The sequence below is a fragment of the Lepidochelys olivacea genome (genome assembly GCF_965140295.1).
Source record: "Lepidochelys olivacea isolate rLepOli2 genome assembly, chromosome: 1".
NCBI classification, from domain to species: Eukaryota; Metazoa; Chordata; order Testudines; family Cheloniidae; genus Lepidochelys; species Lepidochelys olivacea.
Genome location: NC_140411.1, coordinates 29,926,264 through 29,940,340, shown reverse-complemented (window position 1 = coordinate 29,940,340; position 14,077 = coordinate 29,926,264). Strand labels below are relative to the sequence as shown.

General features: G+C 42.0%; 1 protein-coding gene across 2 annotated transcripts in view; it reads left to right on the top strand.

Annotated features, from left to right (window-relative positions):
* The first annotated feature begins 218 nt into the window (after window positions 1-218).
* Window positions 219-14,077, top strand: part of SESN3 (sestrin 3) — an 86,246-nt gene continuing 72,387 nt past the window's right edge. For both annotated transcript variants that reach the window (XM_084624186.1, XM_084624185.1), the window contains exon 1: window positions 219-428. In XM_084624186.1, coding sequence (XP_084480312.1) covers window positions 339-428 — 90 coding nt within the window. In that variant the 5' untranslated portion in view covers window positions 219-338. The remainder of the gene's footprint in view (window positions 429-14,077) is intronic.

The following is a 14,077-nucleotide window of genomic DNA, read 5'->3' as shown; positions in this document are numbered from 1 at the left end:
AGCTTTCCCCGCCCTCTTGTGCTGCGGCCCCGCCCTTTCGCCCGCCCCTGGCTGGAGGCTGCCCGGAGACGGGAGCCGGCGAGCGTTCTGGCAATTGGTCAGCGTCGTGCGAGCTCGTCGATTGGTGGCTAGTAGCGAGAGTGGGCGTATCCGGAGCGCGGTGATTGGCGGAGGGCTGTGCGCGGGGGGAGGGGCTGCCCGCGAGCGGTGGACGGGGAAGCTGCGGGAGGATGGGGACGGCCGGAGGAGCGGGTCAGTGAGCTGAGCGCAGCCAGCCCCGCCAGCTCCTCCGACCCGGGCGCACCCGCTCCCCGTCCCAGGCGGCGCGGCGCGGCAGCATGAACCGGGGCAGCGCCGGCTCCATCGGCAGCGCCGCCTCCGCCAGCGAGTACCGGGTCTGCAGCAACTGCCGGAAAGTGCTGAGACAGGTACCCGGGGGGCCGGGGCGCTGCTGGCGTGAGGGGGGCGGCAGTGGAGCCGGGATGTGGCGGAGCCGTGGGGATGTGAGCCACCGTTGGGGACGCCGGGATGTGGTGGGGGGGCGGCCGGGCCGGGCCGCTGGGGTGCGCCCCGGGGGGGAGCGCTGGGGGTTCGAGGCCGGCTGTCTGAGGGGAGGGGGCGGGATCCGAAGAGCTGGGGGTGCGAGGCGGGATACTGGGACTCGGGGGGGGGTGCGAGGGGGACGGGACCCAGGCGGCGGCGCGAGCGGAGGCTGGTGTGTTCGGGGGCGGCCGGGCGGGTAGCACAGGAGCTGCGGGCCCCGCTGCGCACGGGAGGCGGAGAGAGGGAAACCGTAGATCTGACGGGAAGGAGCGGGGTAGCCAGGCACTTTAGCAAGGCGAGGGGCCACGGGAGGATCTGGGGGTGGCAGGTGGGTGAGTATGAGGAGAACGGGGCATTGTCCCGGGATGGGAGGGGGGTACCAGCCCCAGCATGGTAGAGAAGAGGGGATGGGCAGATCGTCCTTCCCACCCGACACTGGCCCTTTGGCGAAGGTCCCTCTTTTCCGCTTTCACTGATCTCTGCATCTGCTTCTGCCCGGTGTGAGGGATGTTCCCCGGCCCACTGATGTCCCTGTTAGCCCGTGAACGCAACCTTCAGCCACAGCTCCTATTAGCGGGGTTCTTAGTTTCTCGTGGTTCGCACTCTCCCACCCCCTGTGGTGCTTTTCCCTTGTTAGCGATTCCGCCTGAGACATAAAATATATGTGGGGATTTGTATTGGGTGTGTGTATGTATGTTTTTCAGCAAAAGTGTTTACTTGGATGGATCATCAGAAACACTGGCTCTGGTTGATTCTCATAGAGAGCGGCTTAGAAAGTTTATTCACATATCACTTAGTAAAAATAAATACATCACTACGATTTTTATAAAACCTTATTTTCAGACTGCCTCTCTGAAATGTAAAGCTTTTGGGGAAAAAAATCAGCTGGTTATTAATGGGTCCCCTGACCAGAATGTCCTTTGCGAATATTCTAATCCTTTACTAACTCCTCTCAACATCTGATTAATTGGGAACATTAGATGAGGTGCTTTTTGTTTGTCCAGTGCAAATGAATTAAAATTGCTGAGCTGTGCAAATGCATCAGGACTGGAAGACTGAGAAAAATGCAATATTTTTTTCCCTCATCTGTCTCTCTAAATACATTTTGCACCAGGGTTGTTCTTGTAAATATTAAGAAAGCATGTAAGTCGGGGAGCTCAAATATTTGCGCTCTTTGTCCAAAAACTGTTTTTCTTCCTCTGTGGGTCAGGCCAAGTGCCAATCAAAGTTGTTTTTCAAGCCTCTTTTTGCTGCAGTGGGCTGCTGTGTGTGTGTGTGTTTTTTTTTTTTTTTTTTTGTAAAGGGGTTGGTTTTTGGAAAAGAGGTGTGTAGAGGGAGGGGGGAGCATATTTAAAATGCATGAGAGAGAGGGGTGTGTCTTAATCATGTTTATGGAATATTTTAAGGGAAACGAACTCTTATTAAATGTGTGCAATTGGTATGTGCAGTTATTTTTTCCATAAACTCTTAGATCATATTACAGTTGATATTTGGTACTCAGCTCATTGTAGCGCAGCTTGTGAGAAATTTAATGGGTCAGAGAAGTGCATATCATTGCAGTCTGATGTTAACTATTTCACTGCAGGGCCAAACTTTAACTTGCTAATTAATTTTTTTGAGGAAAACAGACACTTATAGAAAAACTTCTGAGACGTTAAAAGCCTGAAGCTCTCTCTGAGATTTGACATGTTTAAAGGATTGGCTTAACAGGTTAATCGGTGTCAAATTGGTCTATGTCAGGGGTTCTCAAACTGGGGGTCAGGACCCCTCAAGGGGGTTACAAGGTTATTACACCGGGGGGCCACGAGCTATCAGCCTCTACCCCCAAACCTCACTTTGCATCCAGCATTTATAATGGTGCTCAATATATAAAAGAGTGTTTTTAATTTATAAGGGGGGGTCGCACTCAGAGGCTTGCTATTTGAAAGGGGTCACCAGTACAAAAGTTTGAGAATCACTCGTCCATGTAAAGAGTGGGGAGGGGAACTTGCGTTGTTCTTGTCAAATAAACACAGTTTTTGTTGACTAATAAACTGGTGTTTGGCAATCCTAGTATTTCTAAAATTAAATTGATCTGAAATTTCTTAAAGCCATAGTCTCAAACTAGTGAGTAGGTCTCTTGTTTTATACCTTTTTAATACTAGAAACTGTGGATGTAATATACCTTCTGCTAGCCTGTAATATGCATTCCTTTCCTAGTAATGATTGTGAATGATATTTATTTACCAACATATCCTCTGATGAAATGTTGCTATTCAAGTAAATTATGGAGAATAATGGTGGCATGCTTAGGTATCGGGGTGCTGGGCACTGCAAAGGAACCTAGTTGGTTAAGTGGATGTGAGTAGCTCTCTTTGCTGGCCTACCTTATGAATTCCCTGCTGGTGGACTGTGCTACTCTTGCTGGAGGATTCATAATTCCAGTGGCAGTTATTGAAATTAGATTAAGAGCAAGTGACTTGAGAGAGATATTTTGTGATTGAATTGATTGTGACGTTATGGCCTCCAGCCTTCAGGCTAACCAACAAACATAGCAATACAAAAACAACAAGGAGTTTGGTGACAGTTTTTTACCCACGAAAGCTTATGCCCAAATAGATCTGTTAGTCTTTAAGGTGCCACCGGGCTCCTTGTTTTTGTGGATACAGACTAACACAGCTACCCCTTTGATACTTGATAGCAATATAAACCTTGTCTCATTTGCTCTGTAAGCATTTAATATGTTTGTTGTATTAAAGTCAGTGTAAACTTTAACCTTTTGCATGACATTAGCTAATTTACAAATAGAAAATATATAATTCTTCTCAGGTGTAAATGAGATGCAAACTTTGATCTGGATGTCAACGTATATGCTAAAATGCCCTCAAGATCGTTGTTGCTTCACCTTGTTTTATGACAATATTCTTTTAAAGCTAACATGACAATGCGTTGGAAAAATAACTGCTCATAAAACATTCTTAATCAGTTCCTACTCTCATCTATTTGAGTCTGTATTTTAAACTGCTAAAGTATAGTCTTAGCAACAATTATTGGTGGATGGGGTGATATGGCAGCGAGGGAAAACAAGCCTTTCAGCTTACAATGAAATTCAGAACAGACAAACTAAATGAAAACTCGTTTGGGTGAATTGGGGTATCTTATACTGAAAGATGTAAGTGGAGAAAAACTAGATTTAGAGTGCATAGTCTATTTTGGATTAATCAAAGTTATGGCTTTTTAAAGATGTTTTCAATCTCTGGAAAAAACAATGCTTTTTTCAATATGGGAGAGCCCATTGTACAAAGGTTAGCATGAATAAATAAATAAAAATGCAGTCTTGCTATAAGAAAAGGAGTACTTGTGGCACCTTAGACTAACAAATTTATTAGAGCATAAGCTTTCGTGAGCTACAGCTCACTTCATCGGATGCAGGGATCTGGCAAGCTAGTTCTGTCGCTGCTGGCTAAAGGCGAGGTAATACCACTTCAGTAGCAGAGGTGGGTGGAAATGCTGATATTTGCTTTGTAGAATTCAAGAGGATTTTCAGGAATGTCATCCAGCGGAAGTTAAGGAAATGCCACAGTAGTACAGCCAGTTGGATTTGACTGTCTTTCAGAGAAGGCTGAACCAGGCTGGGAAGTGGGAAGCACCTGCCAGACCACACACTGCCTTGTGTGCTGTCAAGGGATTGTGCAGTGTGATTTTTTTTTTTTTAAAGGAACCTAATTGTCAAAGTACTAGTGACGTGAATCGATCTCTTCATTTTACAATGTTACACTTAATTTTTAAAGACTTCAGATGAACTTGTATACTTCCTATATGTGCACCACTCTTCCTAGTGGTCATGATGTGTCACTTCTCTGTTTAGAGCTATATCACAGCTCTTTAATTTTATGTTCTCTTAAAATTAGTCACCTGCTGAAATCTCTGCTATTTTTTTTAAGGAGCTCTCAGAATGAATTAGCACACTTTACATGAAAATATAAGTTTTGTGATATTTAGTGTTTGTCTTAGAACCCAGCCCCTGAAGTCTTTTTTAGTATGTGAGAATTTTAGCTTTCATTTAAAAAAAAATTCAAGCACATATGGTTGCAAACAAAGGATTGGAAATGTGAACCCTAAAGGCTCAAAAACTAGAAGGCAAATTTAATAGAATGCCAAACTTATAACTTCTTTAAAAAAATCTCACGATTTTTGAGGGTCCGAGGCATAATGTTTGAACACCTGGAGTTGGCAATATTTCCACCTGCCATACTTTCTTATCCTGTACTATACACCTGGTTTGCTGGCACAGTATTTCTAGTTTTAGGCAAAAAGCATTTTATTACTTCAAATTATTAGTGTTTTTTAGGAAACATTTACAAAATTGTACACAGCAAGCGGCAACTCCTTTCCTCTAATAACTGCAGTGAAAAGACAAGAATGGTCTTTTATACTGTTCTGACTGTTTGCACTGCTCTGCATCTTTCCATACTGCAATCCATTTGGATAATTGTACTCTTTTTCCTTGTTTAATTGTTGGCTTTGCGGTATCAGAGTGCTATTGTTCTCAGCTCATGTACACTGATATTGAGCATTCCTGTGTTCTCCACTTATTCCAAAAAAGTGGAATAAAAACATGGGTGGTGGGTGAACTGGCCATTGAGGGAGGCTAGCCCCTGGTCCCTCCTCTTCTGCCCGAAAACCCACCTCTCCTTCCATCCCTTCCCACTGGAGCCCAAAGCATCCCCACCGTGGCTGCCTGAGCGCAGCCATCCCCAGAGCACCAGGCGGTGCGTGGGTGGGGCCATGCCAGACTGTTTGGGGAGGTTCAGCCTCTCCCAGCCTATGGTACCCATGAGTAAACATATTTTTTATGTTTTTCTAATCTCAATTGTTGGAAGTCAGAAAATGGACAGTTAAATTCTCATTGGTGGTCTGAGAAGAAATTATCCTCTACTGAAATGTCATAGTCTTGCAATAAAAAGAACATGTTGTCTTCTGGGGCAAAATTCAGCTACAACAGACAATACAGAGGGAGTGAGAGAGCTACTAATGTAAGGAGAGTTTGGCTGCAGGGAGAGTTCAGTGGCCTGGGGGAGGCCAAGTAGTATAATCTAACTACAGGAAGAAATGTAACAAACATACTCTAAATTTAGGTCAATAACACCCTCTCCCCACAAAAACAAACAAACCAACTCAACACCCCCCCCCCAAAAAAAAAAAAAACTTGCGAGAGTAAAAATAATGCAGGCAGAAGTCCAGCAGCAAAGTGAGGGTATCCAGTTTATTGCACTGAATGCAGCATGAACAATGACTTGCCTTGCGGGCAGTTATTGTATGTGTGCATTTGATACAAGCAGCTCATAGCCCTCCGATTCAGTACAGGCTAGAGTGGCTGAGTTGGTGGAGGTAAGGGGGACAAAAATCTACATCAAGGAGACTTTCAGGGTTGCAGTAGTACACCCCAGTCAGACAGTTTGTGCTGTTGAGAGGGTGAAAGTCTCAGGGATAGAGAAAATCAACAGTTCCATAGTTGTGAACCTCCTTCCAGGTGATGTCATGGTATCCTCAGTCTACGGATACCCCTCCTAGGGAGGGAGGGAGCCGCAGTTACTACCAGGAGCAAGTAACTCAAGGGATTTGATTATTAGAAATATCAGTAATTGGGTTTGTGATGGCCGATGGAACCACATAGTTAATTGCCTGCTGGGTGTGAAGGTTACAGATCTCATGAGATGTCTAGATAGACTTATATGCAGTGCTGGGGAGCAGCCGGTGGCTATGGTACATGTAGATACCAATAATACAAGGAAAGGTAGGGGAAAGGACCGGAAGGCCAAATTTAGGCTGCTAGGTAAGAGTAGAGAGTAAAGTCCAGGACCTCCATGCAAGCAGTCTCTGAAATGCTTTCAGTTCCATGCACCAGGCCAAAAAGACAGGACGAACTAAAGGGTTTTAATACACAGATGAGACAATGGTGTAGAGAAGAGGGTTTTTGGTTTATTAGGAACTGGGGAAGATTTTGGGAAGGGAGGAGCCTAAACAGGAAGGATGGGTTCCACCGAAAACCAAAATGGAACTAGACTGCCAGCATGTAAAATTAAAAGGTTATAAGAGAATTTTTTAAACTAAGGGCAGGGGGATAGCTGTCAGGTGTGGAGGGGCACACAGCTGATGTGGAGACATCCCTTAGGGATGGATTTATTAAACTGATAGGAAAGAAGTTGGCAAAGTATAGATAGGAGCTAGTGAGGAATAGTCAAACATAAGAATCCCATTCAAATCTAACACACGAAGACAAAGTGTATAAGTGCTAATAGACAACTGCTGAAGTCTAAATAAGTAAGATGGGTGAATTAGAGTACCTGGCATTAAATGAGGATATTGATATGATAGGCATCACTGAAACTTGGTGGAATGCGAATAATCAGTGGGACATGGTAATAATGCCACATCCCCACCAGCATGAACCATTTGTGAAAGAGCATAGTCAAAGTAAAAACCTGAAATGACTCAAACTATACTATAGACTCTCTGGGTAGAAATTACGTGCTTGAATAATAAGAGTATAGCAGTAGGAATATGCTGCCACAATCCTGATCAGGTGGTTGGCAGTGATTGTGAAATGCTTAGGGATATTAGAGAGGCTACAAAAACAGAAAACCCAATAATAATGGAGGATTTCAACTATGTGCATCTTGAGTGGGTATATGTCACCTCAGGAAGGGATGCAGAGATAAAATTTATAGACACCACAAATGACTACTGCTTGGAGTAGCTAGTCCTGGAACCCACAAGGGGAGAGGCAATTCTTGACTTAGTCTTAAATGGACCATAGGATCTGGTCCAAGAGGTGAATATAGCTGAACTTCTTGGTAATAATGACCATAATGTGTGTGGGGGGGAAATGTCAAAGAAACCCACCTAAGTAGCATTTAACTTCAAAAACGGGAGCTACCCAGAAATGAGGAAGCTAGTTAAACGGAAATTAAAAGTTTCAGTCACAAGGGTGAAATACCTGCGAACTTCATAAAGGCTATTTTAAAAACACCATGATAGAGGTTCAAATTAAATGTATATCCTAAAAACAACAGTAAGAGGACCAAAACAATGCTATCATGTCTAAAAAGCAGAATAAAAGAGGTGGTTAGAGGCACCTTTAGAACTTGGAAGTCAAATCCTAGTGAGGGGAAATAGAAACAATAGAGCATAAACTCTGGCAAGTCACATGAAAAGTAAAATAAGGCAAGCCAAGAGAGAACTTGAAGAACAACTAGCACACAAACTAACAGCAAAAAATGTGAGTACATTAGAAGCATGCCCAACAGTCAGTGGGGCCACTCGATGATTGAGGTGCTAAACGATCACTCAAGGAAGACAAGGCTGTTGTAGAGAACCTAAATTAATTTAGCTTCTATACCAGGTGATTGAAAGGTAGTTATTATAATATCAGTTTTTAAAAGGCTCCAGAGATGATTCTGGCAATTATAGGCCAATAAGCCTAATGTCTCTACTATTTCAAACAATTTGCCTGGTAAAGAACAGAATTCTAAGACACATAGGTGAACATGATGTGTTGGGAAAAGTCAACATGGCTTTTATAAAGGGAAATCATGCCTCACCAGTCTATATTAGAATTGTTTGAGAGTGTCAATAAACATCTTGATAAGAGTGATCCAGTGGATACAGTGTACTTGGACTTTCAGAATGCCTTTCACAAGGTCCCTCACGAAGGCTGTTAAGCAACATAAGGAGTCATGGGAGAAGAGGAAAGGTCCTCTTATGGATCAGTAACTGGTCAGTATCAGGGAAAGCTAGAAAACAAAGGGTAGGAACAAATGGTAGGCTCTCATAATGGAGAGAGGTAAATAATGTGAACCCCGATTAGGGGTCTGGAACACATGACTTATGAGGAGAGGCTGAGGGAACTGGGATTGTTTAGTCTGCAGAAGAGAAGAATGAGGGGGGATTTGATAGCTGCTTTCAGCTACCTGAGAGGTGGTTCCAGAGAGGATGGTTCTAGACTATTCTCAGTGGTAGAAGAGGACAGGACAAGGAGTAATGGTCTCAAGTTGCAGTGGGGAAGGTTTAGGTTGGATATTAGGAAAAACTTTTTCACTAGGAGGGTGGTGAAACACTGGAATGCGTTGCCTAGGGAGGTGGTAGAATCTCCTTCCTTAGGAGTTTTTAAGGTCAGGCTTGACAAAGCCCTGGCTGGGATGATTTAATTGGGGATTGGTCCTGCTTTTGAGCAGGGGGTTGGACTAGATGACCTCCTGAGGTCCCTTCCAACCCTGATATTCTATGATTCTATGAATGTTGTCCTCCAAGGATCTGCACGGGGACCTATGATGATCAGTGTATTCATAAATGATCTGGAACGGTGAGGTGGCAAAATTTGCAGGCAGTACAAAATTAGTCAAGATAAGCCCTAAGCTGACTGTGAAGATTTACGATGGGATCTTACAAAACTGGGTGACTGGGCAACAGAATGGTACATGGAATTCAGTGTAGATAAATGCAAAGTAATGCACTTTGGAAAACCTAATCCTGAAATTACATACAAAATGATGGGGTCTAAATTGGCTATTACCACTCAAGAAAGAGATTTCAGAATCATTGTGGATAGTTCTCTGAAAACACAGTTCTGGTTACCCCATCTCAAAAAAGATCTTAGAATTGGAAAAAGTATAGAGAAGGGCAATGAAAATGATTAGGCGTATTGAAGAGCTTCCATATGAGGATAGATTAAAAAAAACGGGTCTGCTCATTTTAGAAAAAAGGCAGCTAAGGGGGGATATGATAGAGGTATCTAAAATCATGAATGGTGTAGAGAAGGGAAGTGGTGTTTACCCATTCACATAACAAAATAGCCAGGACTCACCCGATTAAATTAGTAGGCCTCAAGTTCAAAATAAACAGAAGGAAGTACTTCTTCACACAACACAGTTAACCTGTGGAACTTGTGGCCAGGGATGTTGTGAAGGCCAGAAGTATAAATGAGTTCCAAAAAGCATTAGCTAAGCTTAGGCTATTAGCCAAGACGGTCATGAATGCAAAACAGGGCTCCATATGTCCCTACACCTCCAACTGCCAGAAGCTGGGACTAGACAACACTGCGTGGATCACTTGTAATTGCCCTGTGTGCATCAGTCATTCATTGCCTGATTTATAGGGAAGCAAGGAAATATTGGTGGCAATGAGGGGTTTAATTTTTTTTCACAGAAGGTCCCCACTGTTGTTCACTGGGCTATATTAACTGTTTAAATTATTTTACCTACTGTTTTAACTATTACTGCTAACAGGAATAAGTGATATGTTCCTTAGGAGGTGATATGATATGATAGGAGAACATACCAATAACCTATTAACTCACCAGACTGAGTTAGGAGACCTGGGTTTTGTTCTCTGCAGTGTTAGTTTTACTATGACTTCAGGGAATTTGAGAGAGAAATTCAGGGATTTCTTTATCCGTAGAACAGGGCTAATGCTCGTTTACTGTGAGAATGTACTTTGAGATCTGCAGAAGGAAAGTCCATTGGAAATTAAGTATTAACTTTCTCCTTTCTATTTTAGAGAGAGGTCAAAAACTGCTCTTTATTTGGATATTCATTTCGAGTGGCTTGGGAAGTTGGAGGAAGAGAATAGTCGTTGAATTCTCCATTCTACCCTGATCTTGCTAACTGAGGTGGTTTGGGTTGTGCATTTATTGTCTGCATCCCATTTCCACTATGGATAATAGGGCTATTAGAGATCGTAACACGCCATGTTTCACTCTGTGGGGCTGAGTATCTGGTTTTCTGTGGGTGGGTAAGTCTGTCCTTGCTATAGTCCTGCCCATCAGAAAAGAAGCTCAAATTATAGGAGGAAGGAAGTTTAGTTTTATGACTTCTTCTTAACCATCACTGTAGGGACCTAAATGGTAATTTATATTTGATTCTCCTAGTCTGCATCTGTAATCCCATCCATCTCAAAATCTCTTTACTAGGGTTTCCTCCTCATAGAGCCTGGTGGCATATGCCACCTTAGGTAGAGTTTGCAGAAAAGCTAGGCAGATAACTGCAATATTGCGTGGAACTATGTTACAAGAACAGAGGCATTATCCACAAATGGATTTTTTTTTGTCAGATAGTTAACTTTGAGCCAATATTTTAAACATGCTAGAGAAAAAACTCATGATGTTCTTTCCTAACCAAAATTAGCTTTCCCTATTAAAATTCATCACAAGATAAAGGACTTTTTGGCACTTTACCCTGTACATTTGCACTAGTATTGGTGGTAACATGGGCTGCCATGTTTAAAAATGTTTTTAAAGATTCACTTTTAAATTAAATCTGTACAGAGTGGGCATGTGTTTTGATTTGAAGACCATATTCCATATGAATGCAGGATTTCCTCCCCCGCCCCAGCCCCCCAGTGCTTCAAGGTCATTACATGTGAACTTCTAAATAGACCGGAATAAGATAGGGGTTGCGTCTTGGCTTACTTGCTGCTGCACCCCATCTTAAGTAGAGCGTTTAACAGAAATTACATAAGAGTGAAACCCATTTCCATTATGGAGCATCTTTCTCTAGGTAGATAGCGACCAAGGTTATGTCCAAAAATCAGTAGTGGGATTCTGTCTGCTTATTGTTCAGCTGCTTGATAGATGGCTAAAGAAAGTCTTTCATTCAGAAAGTAAACTGTTGTACGAAAGTCCCATGCTTGTATCAGTACTGACATATCCTCAAGAGATTTGGTAACTGGAGGAATACTTTAATTTAAAGAAACTGTTAAAGGAATATTTACTTTAAATGTCTGTTTTAACCCACCAATCTGCTTAGTCGTTTTGAGATTGGCTTCTTAATGCAAATGAAGAGTTGTAAACTTGGGTTAGATCCCATGCAATATTTCACCTCTCCAGGATCATGCTGTCCAAATATTCAAGGTTTAGTAGAAGCAACTATTGATACGGAGTTGCAATATTTCAATATGCTCAATTAAATTAATTTCAAGTGATACTGTACATAGTAGTGTTTATGCAGAACTTTTTGTCCCACCAATCAAGTTTCACTGATCAGTGCAGACTGAAGGATTTTTAAGAAGAAAGCCTATGCTGTAGGCCTTGTTTATATCCGTAATTTGCCCTACTTCTAGCAGTCTGTGTCAAGCCACCAATGTAACTGCCCTGATGCAGACCCCAACTGCAGATGAGGAAGCTGTGATCTGTGCAGAAATTCTGCTAGTAGTCTGACTAGCATCAATGGAACTTCCATGCTGATTCTATCTTGTGAACAAGTGTAGCTGTGTTGGTGACTGGCTATTCAGTTGCTGGATTTGGGGCAGATTATGAATGTAAGCTAGGTCTTTAGCCTGTAATGCTGCATAGTTAAGCTACTGCAGAACTCTCGGGTTAACAGTTTCCTTTATCTTAGCTCAAACTGCTTCAAACTCATTCATATTTTCTCTAATTCATAGTTTACTGAGATTGGAGGACCCATTTTGGGGAGATTTGTGTGATTGACACACTGATGCCTTTTACCAGTTAACTCATTTTCTAGTAGGATAAAGATATCACATGCTTCTTTACTTGATGCACATGCAAAGCAAATAATACACTTTTGTCAAATAAGAATTTGCCACTCTCTGGCCTGAAAGAGGACTCCATGTCTTTAAAATCTTACTTATAATTTTTTTTGCCACTTAGTTTATTTTGTGAAATATTCCAGCTCCATAATTGTTTGAGTTCTTCAGATACTTAGTTTCTCAATATATAAAACAGGCCTGGTCTGCATGCAAATTTTGTACTGGTATAACTCAGTTAAGAGTGTAACTTCTTTTTACTTTTTTTTTTTTTTTTTTTTAACTGATAGTTGTATTTGTACAACCTCTAGTCTGGATGCAATTAGCTTATTCCCCTTCTCACACAGGAATAAGCTATACTGGTTTAAATACTTCTATACCAGTATAATTGTATCATTTTACTGTACCTGTGTAGTTACAGTGGTACAACTTTTGCATGAGGACACAAGTTATTACTGTCTGAACAGTTGGAAGTATAAAATGTAGCTTGTGTATTTTGTTCGCACTGTACTCGCAAAAAAGAAACATTTTCACAGGGCCACTCCATGAGATCTGTCTCAAGGAAAAGCATATTTTTAAAAAAATCTGGGGAGGTGTAAAGAGAACTGGATCTGAATACTGTAATCAAAGAATAATTTAAACATACCTTCAAAATGAAAAAATAATAAAATTACAAAGTATCTTTAAAACACCGTCTAAAACAGGGTTTCAGACTTTTTCATAATGTGGACCTCATCCTAAGAGTGTCTTCTGAAACATCTTCCATTTGTACTACTACTCCTGTTTTTAATCACATAATGTCCCTGTGGGCTTATGACAATCAGGGCCCAGACACTCAAGAGAATCGCTAAAGAATACAATCAGTGGAACCAACTGATTGTGTACAATATTATTGTACTATAAAATGTATTGTATAAGATATCATATAAAAACTGGTGACACACTGGTCATAAATATAACTGTGTGATGTATGTATGGGTGGCCTGTAAGGAGTTATTATGTGTGCTGGAAATATGTTCCTAAAGTATGTTTTGGGGGGCAGTCTTAATGAACAAGTTTGTCTTACACAAAGGAATGTAAATTTGCCTATCTGAGTCAAGCTTTGTAAGCCATCGATCATGAAGGTACACTTACATATAAGATAAACAAAGCAGTCTAGTCAAGTGGCAGAGGCAACAGCTTGGTGAGCACAGCGAGATAGACACTGGAGTCTGAATCCCCACTGGATCTTCCGGGATCTTGAGACAAAGATAATGGACTTTGGGAAATATAAGGGGAGTAAAGAGACGTTCTAGTTAGTCATCACTTAAAGGACAGAGGGGACAGCACCCTCTGATTCTGTGACATTGGATCCTCCTACTGGAAGGGCTGGAGATGCTTCTACCTTGATGTGAGGAAAGCTATTTAGATACAGATTGTAGCTTGCTAAAGTTAAGTATTAGACACTAGGAAGTGTGTTTTTGTTTTTGTTTTTGTAACCTTTTACTGTTTATTACCTCTGCTTAGTATCACTTAAATCTCTGTTCTTTATTAAAAAAACTTATTCTTAATTTTACTATAAACCATCTCTGTGCTGTGTTTAGGATAGTGTCTACGGTGGGCCAACAGGCTGGTGTGTGTGCTGTATCTTTGGAGGTAGTGAACCTAACTTCTGAGAGTGTCCTATGAGAGGAACTAGCTGCTGCAGAGACATTTCTGAGCAACTCTAGAACTGGAGTTCACTGAATGTTACTGACAAGGCAAGATTTAGCCTGGTACAGTCTCAAAGAGTTTGTTGATAAGGTAGACAGACAGGTGTGGCAGGGACCTGACATACAGTCTAAACTCTAGCGAACCTCTCCCTTGCTGAGGCAGAGAGGTATCACAGTAGCTTAGGTTCTGGGTGCCCTTAGCAGAGTGTCCAAGACTGCTACAGCAAATGATTACATGGAAAGGTAACATTTGGGAAGTGCTTAATATATTTCTAACTTCTCTTACTGTGTTTTAGCTGGAAACTAGCAGGAAAACCTGC